The sequence below is a fragment of the Tachysurus vachellii genome, chromosome 1, assembly GCF_030014155.1.
Source record: "Tachysurus vachellii isolate PV-2020 chromosome 1, HZAU_Pvac_v1, whole genome shotgun sequence".
Classification (NCBI taxonomy): domain Eukaryota; kingdom Metazoa; phylum Chordata; class Actinopteri; order Siluriformes; family Bagridae; genus Tachysurus; species Tachysurus vachellii.
Genome location: NC_083460.1, coordinates 4,065,549 through 4,074,453, shown reverse-complemented (window position 1 = coordinate 4,074,453; position 8,905 = coordinate 4,065,549). Strand labels below are relative to the sequence as shown.

At 39.7% G+C, this 8,905-nt stretch overlaps 2 protein-coding genes across 3 annotated transcripts in view; both read left to right on the top strand.

Annotated features, from left to right (window-relative positions):
• Positions 1 to 8,905, top strand: part of LOC132844833 (protein THEM6-like) — a 261,817-nt gene that overhangs the window by 5,291 nt on the left and 247,621 nt on the right. The window contains exons 2-3 of one of the 2 annotated variants that reach the window (XM_060868675.1): positions 2,151 to 2,655; positions 3,171 to 3,281. In XM_060868675.1, coding sequence (XP_060724658.1) covers positions 2,151 to 2,655; positions 3,171 to 3,278 — 613 coding nt within the window. In that variant the 3' untranslated portion in view covers positions 3,279 to 3,281. Of the gene's footprint in view, positions 1 to 2,150; positions 2,656 to 3,170; positions 3,478 to 8,905 lie in introns of those variants that run through there. The other variant, XM_060868667.1, reaches the window with a different exon arrangement.
• On the top strand, positions 3,528 to 8,764 carry LOC132844817 (protein THEM6-like). The gene is made up of 3 exons (XM_060868643.1): positions 3,528 to 3,660; positions 6,569 to 7,073; positions 7,170 to 8,764. The coding sequence occupies exons 1-3, from the start codon at positions 3,551 to 3,553 to the stop codon at positions 7,275 to 7,277; spliced, it is 723 nt and encodes a 240-aa protein (XP_060724626.1). The 5' UTR covers positions 3,528 to 3,550; the 3' UTR covers positions 7,278 to 8,764.

Here is an 8,905-nt window from a genome sequence, read left to right as displayed (position 1 = left end):
GAGAAAGGGAGAGAGAGAGAAAGGGAGAGAGATGGGGAGAGACAGAGAGAGAGAGAAAGGGAGAGAGATGGGGAGAGACTGAGAGAGAGAAAGGGAGAGAGATGGAGGGAGGGAGGGAGGGAGGGAGAGAGATGGGGAGAGGGAGGGAGGGAGAGAGATGGGGAGAGAGAGAGAGAGAGAGAGAGAGAGACTGGGCCAGAGGAAGACAGAGAGAGAGACGGAGAGGGACAGGGAGGGAAGCGAAGCGAGAGAGAGACGGAGAGAGAGGTCACCCTGGGAGAATGCAGAAAAAACTGATGTTAAACACGAGGCAGAAAAAAAACTTATCAAAAACATTCAGTGTCTCTCACACACAAAAAATTGCTATGGGCCAAAAACAAATGAGTCGGGGCATGTTACCAATCCGAGATGCAGTGGAACGAATCTCTTTCCACATACTCATTTTGAGTGGATGTTTTTTTTCACATGGCTCATTCCGGCTGAACTCGTCTGTCCTGTGTTTCTTAAATCCTCCTCCAGTCTTGTGCAAGCAGCGAGAGTGTGGTATGCTCCATGGACTCTTTCACCTAACACGTTTAAAAGTTGTTAAGTCACACGTTAGCAATGCTAAGTCACACGTTTAAAAATTATGGATAGTAAAAACAACATTTGTCAGCTTCCGCAAATTGTGTAAATGAAACGTTCTCATGTCTGGATTCTGTTTTAGGCCTCAGCAGGGGATAAAGATTCACTGATTCGGTGCTCTGGTGTCTTAATAAAATTACAACACAGCCTCACCAGTTTGAAACAACAGTTGGAAATTTGGGAGCCGATCGATACGTTCTTTTCCGTTTCAGGAGTCTGAGGGATTCTGTTCCTGCTCTTAATTATTTAGAAACATTACCAAAACAATTTCCTTCAGCAAGTTTCTTCTGGGGGGGCACGGTGGCTTAGTGGTTAGCACGTTCGCCTCACACCTCCAGGGTCGGGGTTCGATTCCCGCCTCCACCTTGTGTGTGTGGAGTTTGCATGTCCTGTGAGGTTGCATGTGAGGTTTCCTCCCCCGGTCCAAAGACATGCATGGTAGGTTGATTGGCATCTCTGGAAAAAATTGTCCCTAGTGTGTGATTGCGTGAGTGAATGTGTGTGTGTGCCCTGCGATGGGTTGGCACTCCGTCCAGGGTGTATCCTGCCTTGATGCCCGATGACGCCTGAGATAGGCACAGGCTCCCCGTGACCCGAGGTAGTTCGGATAAGCGGTAGAAGATGAATGAATGAATGAATGAAGTTTCTTCTGCTCGTTCCACAGAAGAAGGAGGTGTGGCCTGTTACTGTCATTTCCTGTGAAGAGGGCATGGCCTTTTTTTAGTCCCATTAAAAATGGGTGTGGCCTCTGTGTGTCAATCCCACTAAAGTGGGTGTGGCCTCTGTGTGTCAGTCCCACTAAAGTGGGTGTGGCCTCTGTGTGTCAGTTCCACTAAAGTGGGTGTGGCCTCTGTGTGTCAGTCCCACTAAAGTGGGTGTGGCCTCTGTGTGTCAGTTCCACTAAAGTGGGTGTGGCCTCTGTGTGTCAGTTCCACTAAAGTGGGTGTGGCCTCTGTGTGTCAGTTCCACTAAATGGGGTGTGGCCTCTGTGTGTAAGTCCCACTAAAGGGGGTGTGGCCTCTGTGTGACAGTCCCAGTGAAGGTGTGGCCTATCACTTTATAAGCACATTGCAAATTATAATTCACCACATTGTATATATCAAGACAGTACAAATTTGTAAATATATGAAATCCTTGTATATATTTATTGAAAAACATGCAGGATTGTTAAGAGATTCGCCCCCTGAGGTCCTTCTATAAATTCCAACCCTATGAAACTGACTTGTTGCAGTGTATTTTTCCCAATTAAAGGTGAAGATTGCAGCATTAATAATGTAAAAGCTACTTCTGTTTGCTAACTGGTAGTCAAGTCGAGTGCTCAGCTTCACCTCATTATTCTTACAGAAAAACACTGGATGTATACAGAGGGGTGGGGAAGTGTCTGAGGTGGTGTAGAGCTCTAAACTTCCTCTAATTAATTGTTAACAATCATAAAATGCTTTCGGTTTTCTTGTAGCTATTGATGGAGCACCTTTGGTTTCAAGTGTATTTTTCTGTCATTGTTGTTTTGCTTCTCTCTGTTGTAGGGGAGACCTGTTGTTATGGCTGTTAGCTTTCTTGCTGGTTCTCTTCTGCTTATTGGACGTGTGGTACTACCTCCGCCTGGTGGCTGTTTTACTCCGAGCCTGGTTCCTGTCTCCTGTGTTCGACATCACGGCAGAGCAGTCTGTCGGAGGCCACGTCCTTCTCCACGATATCGACATGTGTCACATGAACAACGCACGCTACTTGCGTGAGTGCGACTTCGCCCGGATTTCCCTGTACGCCCGAAACGGTGTGTTAAAGGCTGCAAGGGCCCTGGGGGGTACCATGGTGGTGGGTGCGACTACTGTCCGCTACAGAAGGCCCCTGTGTGTAGGGGAAAAGTTTGCGCTGCGCACTCGTATCGTCACGTGGGACGACAAAGCGTTCTACCTTGAGCAACGCTTCGTGTCCAGTAAGGATGGAATGGTGGCAGCCGTCATGTTCTGCAAACAGAACGTGCTGAGGAGCAGCCCAGATAAAATCCTCCAACACCTGTGCAAGAGAAAGGTATGTGATGTGCTAAAGTGGGTGGAAATTTTGACTGGAAGCACCAGTGTGCATGATTCAGACACGATTCAGACATTACCAGACATGCAGGAGACGCATCTTGACAACACACTTTTCAACTGCTTATAATTACGTGATTGCAGCTATAAGCAGTCATTCACTCACCAGCCTCTGTTGTTTTTCTCTTGACTTTAATAAGTGAAAGAAATGGAAAAACTGCATCTCTGACGGTTACATAGTGCTGATACTGAAGAATCCTTCGAACAATTTTAGTAAAATAATAGAGTAAAATAATCTGTAAAATAATGCGTCACTGTAAACCCAGGAAGTGTTTATAAGCAGTTTTTTTTCCCCTTTTTATCCTCGTTATAATCAATCAAATAGTACCGATACTAGAGCTTTGAGCCTCACATGACTACAATTCCATATATTATTAGTGTTTTATAGCGTTCTTGTACAACTAAAGAAATTTCGATCACCAAACTACGATCACAGCCTCCAACTTGTTCGAACAGGTTGAAGTTCCTGAGTTTCCAGAAGATCTGCAGCACTGGATCAGCTTTATAACAGCAAGCAGCCAGGCTTTAAAGGCTGAGAGTGGACCGGAGAAGAAAAACGAATGACGATTGACACGAGCCTGTGACCTTCATGAGACGATAGTTTGCTGCATATTCTGATAAAAACACAGAACTTTTGCATGCGGTGTGAACTGAAACTCGAATTCGATTCAGTGAGTCGTTTACTTGAATCGATCGAATCAGGTAGCTGGAACATCAGTAATGGTTTTGTTTTTGTGCACGAATAAACATTGCTCTTGTACAACGTGTAATATTTTTTTTTTCAGTCAATCATTTTTGTTGTGTCAATTATTTCTGGATTAAAAAAAATAAAAATTATGGAGACAGTTAATAGAATTGATGTATTCGCTGATCACGTGATTCGTGATGACGCCAATCACAAGGAAACCCGGAAGTATCACCTTGCTGCAGCCGGCGTTTCATTAGCGTGAGTACAACAACATCATGATGCATTTTATTACTGAATTATTAACCCAGACGTCGGAGATTCGTACGGAATTATTTCGGTGTCGTTTTCATTAACGAGCAGCATTTTCCAGACGAGTTTAATCGCAGTGTTTTTGGTAAACAGTAGGATTGTTAGCCTTCATTGAAACTAGCATGCTTTGTTTTTTCCTATTCGTATTAAGAAAAAAAAAAAAAGGAAAAAAGTCTCGTTATGGTGTTTATATATATATACAAATACGTCTTAACCTTTGTAGAAAAGTGTTTATGTTGTTAGAGAGAGATTCTGGATTGTAATTAATATGATGTCTGGGCAGGAAATAAGACCTCGTGGTTATCTGTCTAGGTGTTTAGTCACAAGGTTACTAGTTTATTTCCCTGTTAAAGTCAATGTTATTTCCCAGAAAGAAGGAAAAACAGAAGACTTTCTTCTAGGGAGGTGTGTGATATGGCTATATAGATAGATAGATAGATAGATAGATAGATATATATATATATATATATATATATATATATATATATATTAGATAGATATATCTATATAGATGGATAGATAGATCTATCTATCTATCTATCTATATAGATGGATGGATAGATAGATCGATCTATCTATATAGATCGCTCGAAGGATATATCTATCTATCTATCTATATATATTAGATAGATATATCTATATAGATGGATAGATAGATAGATAGATAGATCTATCTATCTATATAGATGGATGGATAGATAGATCGATCTATCTATATAGATCGCTCGAAGGATATATCTATCTATCTATCTATCTATCTATATATTAGATAGATATATCTATATATATATCTATATAGATAGATAGATAGATAGATAGATAGATAGATCTATCTATCTATATAGATGGATGGATAGATAGATCGATCTATCTATATAGATCGCTCGAAGGATATATCTATCTATCTATCTATCTATCTATCTATATATATTAGATAGATATATCTATATAGATAGATAGATAGATATAGATAGATACTTGAAAATTTATAGGCATGTGTTAAAAACTTATTTTCCCAATTTTTCCAGTCTCAGAAATAAAGTTTTCTTATACCTGTGTTACATTTACAGCATTTAGTAGACACTTTTATACAGAGTGACGTACATTTTTTTTCTATCAATTTATACACCTGAGCAATTGAGGGTTAAGGGCCTTGCTCAGGGGCCCTGCAGTGGCAACTTGGTGGACCTGGGATTCGAACCAGTGACTTTCCAATCAATAGTCTAACACCTTAACCACTGTGCTACCACAGTTTTTAGCAAGGGAACATCTCTATTTTACAGAAAGATGCAACGTAATATGCCTTTAATTAGCTTTTAGAAAAGCTTTACAGGGACATCAGGAGTCTAATTATGTACTTTAATTTACTTTTAAGAGAACACTTCACATTTTCTGTGCTGAGTCGATAAACTAAAGCTAAAAGATGTACATTTACTGTACCACCTCAAGCAACAAAGAAAATTCTGATCAATTTCTGCGATTTGGTTTGCTTAACGTATGAGATATTGAAAACTATCCTATTATACTTTGACATATTAAGTCAAAGATGCCTGGTTTTATGTTTCCTTGGTGCTGCAGTAATACAGCTTTTGAAGCTTTAGTTGTATCTTTAATCTCAGAAGGCACACACGGTGTACCTCGAATGAGCTTTTAGAGTTAAGCTTACAAGGTACATCACGAGTTCAATTATGTTTCTCAAATTACTTTTAAGGGGGCACTATGTTCCTCTTTCCTGTGAAAGGTATGTATATACTAAAAATTGTACCCCTGATGGTTTCAATTCAGGCACAAGGGTGAAGTACAAATTGGTATCGTTATTTTCTGAGAATGTAATGGAAAAGAAAATCATGAAAATATCATCTGATGTTTATAGGCTAGTATTACCGGTGGTTACTGAGCCTGTAATATCACTAAATATAATATTTAGGTAGATTTTATGTGACTATGTAACTGTGTTAGGTAATATTTAAAGAAAAATAAGTCTCTTACAGTTAAATAGTGGTTTTGCTAGAGTTAACTAGCATTACAATTAACCACAGGACCGTCATAACATCACGTTCAGGCTCATTCAGACATTCGACCGATTGAACACAGACAGCTCTATAATCATACAACTTCTCCCCTGAGTGATTTATTAGGATGTGAAGGGACATTTGTGGTATGTCTATAAAATGACTGACCAGAAGCAAGTCCAAATCCAAACAAACATTCCAGGCCTTCCCATATTTTCTACGTTGTGTAATGTGCCTGTTCCAATAGAGTTGTTTAAACTATTTATTAAAATTCTACATAACCTTCCATATTATTTGTACTAGTAAGAAATTTAAATTATTGACCGTTGCACCCGATGTCTTGCACCTCTGGTGCTAAGGATTCATTTCCTACCTCCATCCTGTGTGTGTGGTGTTTGTATTCTCTCCTTTTGCTCCTCTGGGTTCTCTGGTTTATTCCCCCAGTCCAAAGACATGAGTTGTAGGTTGATTAGCATCTCTAAATTGTAGTGTGAATGTGTGTGATTGTGCTCTGTGATGGCTTGGCTATGGGATCCAAGTCCAATAGGATTTGTCAAGTCCAGGCTTCCTGCAACCCTGTATAGGATAAGTGCTACAGTAAATGGATGGATGGACTCTTGCACCTCTCTTTTTCCCCTACATGATTTGTAAAGTATTGTGCATCTCTTAGTGCGTGTGATGTATATTTAATTAGCTTTAAGAGCTTTAACGATGAATTAAAAGGTACATTATTGGTACGTACGTTCCAGTTCTATACATTTTATAGGTATATTGTGTTTCAGTGTGTGATTTGAGTATAGAATAAGATTTCCTTGATTAATTTGATAAACCATCTTAAATTTCAGAGACATGTTGCTGTGGGTTCTGTCCAGCTTGCTTGTGCTGTTTAGCACCGTTGACTTGTGGTATTTTGTGCGAGGAGCCTGGGCGGTCCTGAAGTACCTGTTCCAGGACCCGGTCCAAGACGTGCTAGCCGAGCAGGTCGTCCATGGCCGAGTTCTCCCCCACGACATTGATTACATGGGCCACATGAACAACGCTCGCTATCTGAGGGAGTGCGACTTCGCCAGACTGTCTTATTACACACGCAACGGGATGTTCAAGGCTTCCCACACACTCGGAGCGAGGATGGTGGTCGGAGCCTCGACCATTCGCTATCGGCGGTCACTCGGACTCGGAGAGGCGTTCGAGCTGAGGAGCCGCCTCATGGCCTGGGACGAGAAGTCATTCTTCATGGAACAGCGCTTCGTGTCCAAATCCGACGGCTTTATCTCCGCTGTCATACTCTGCAGGCAGAATGTTATTCATAGCTCGCCTGATCAGATTTTGCAACATGTCTGCAAGAGAAAGGTAAAGTCAGTTCAAGCCAGACCATCTGCTTACTTTTGCACATGAGCATAGCTTGGTAATCTTAGCGTGTTACGTTTGTCTGTGTGTGTGTTTTAGGTGGAATGCCCTGATATCCCACAAGACCTTCAGCACTGGATCAATTTCATCTCAACTAACAGTCAGGCATTGAGAGCGGAATGCGGCTTAGACGAGAAGACCAAGTGATTATCACAGACAGTGTTTTATTTATCTAAGCACCTTTTCTTTTTATATTTATGTTATGCCAGTATGCTAAAGGGAAGAGAAGTGAAATCTTGAAAAGGAAATCACACACAGAGCCATACACAGAGACAAGGGATGCATTGCTACTGAGTATTAAATCGATTTTGTGATCATTTAGCCATCCTCGTTTAAAAAAAAAAAAAAAAAAAAAAAAAAAAAAAAAGCTCCGATACCAGACCTAGGCCTAGTGTGTGTTGTCATAGTAACGAATCTACACCTTGAAATAAAAGACGTCAACAGAAAGTTACCTACTTCACCATCTTTGGATAATTCACAATTCTATCGCATTTTGTAGTATAAATAGTGTGAGAAGTGAAAATTCCAACAAGCAGAAGTAGTGCACTTCAAGTACCCGGATCATATACGAAACATATAAAGAAAAAAACAATTAAACTAAATAAATGATCAGAGAAACAATGTTAACAATGATGATGATGATGTTTCCCCTAACGGGAAAAGCCCAAAGTAGAAGAAGACATTATCAGAGGAACAAATTAAAATGAACAGAACAGAAGAAAATGTTGCAAGTATTCAGCACATTCCTTTCGCTTTTTACATTTTAATTTCGTTTCCTTTTTTTTTTTCGATTTCATTTGTCCATTTGTGTTTGTGTATATAGAACATTGAGTCTGGATATTCTGCTACACGTGCGTTTTTGCGTAATTTTCCATCGAATGGGGGAAATGCTTGTACGTGGCATCGCTTGTACGTGGAAAAGTAGCACGTGGCATCTACTAGTTTAAACAGAGCTAAAAAAAAAATCCTTCTCTGATGGATTAATACTAAGCTGGTTACTCGTTTCTGTATCAGTGCATCCCCAATAGACCCGTTAAAGATGTCTACCTGTTATTTGATTGAGTATTACAGTATTTAGTGATCTTGAAATATAGGATGGCAAAAAGGCGCTCTTTAGAAATGCTTTGTGATTCCTGACACTATATTTATGCTGAACAATGGTACAGTATATCTTTTACTAAATTTGTTTTAGTAATTCTGACATTTTATTCCGAAGGCTGCACGTATTGGGTCCAGAAAGATTTTAGAATATTTTGACCAGTATAATAACACGATCCCAAGCTTGAAATTAACAATAAAATAGATGTATGTCTTTTATATTATACAATGATTGCTGATCTAATAGGTATGTCAGTCTTGACTATATATGTTTTTGGATTTATTTTAAAAAGATGGGAATATATTGAGTGAATATTTATTTATTTATTTAAAGGATTTGAGGAGAGAATGTACTGAGATGCAGCTTGCTTTCCGGCAAGAATTTTGCATGTTTTCATGTTAACGCACATTATTGTTAATATTTACGCAAGATCGAATGAGATGGTGAGCTGAGCCTGCACTTTGAAATGAATTTGATGTAATAAAAAGGTTTATTTGTGACGGGGTTAATAAAGATCAGAGTAATTATTTTATAACCTGTTGCACAACCGTATGCTTATTGTATTCAGAATCAGGTTTATTGGCCAAGTGTGTTGGCACACACAAGGAATTTGGTTCCAGTTGTTTGAGACTCTCAAAAGTACAGACATAAATAACACTATACTATACAAGCCAAT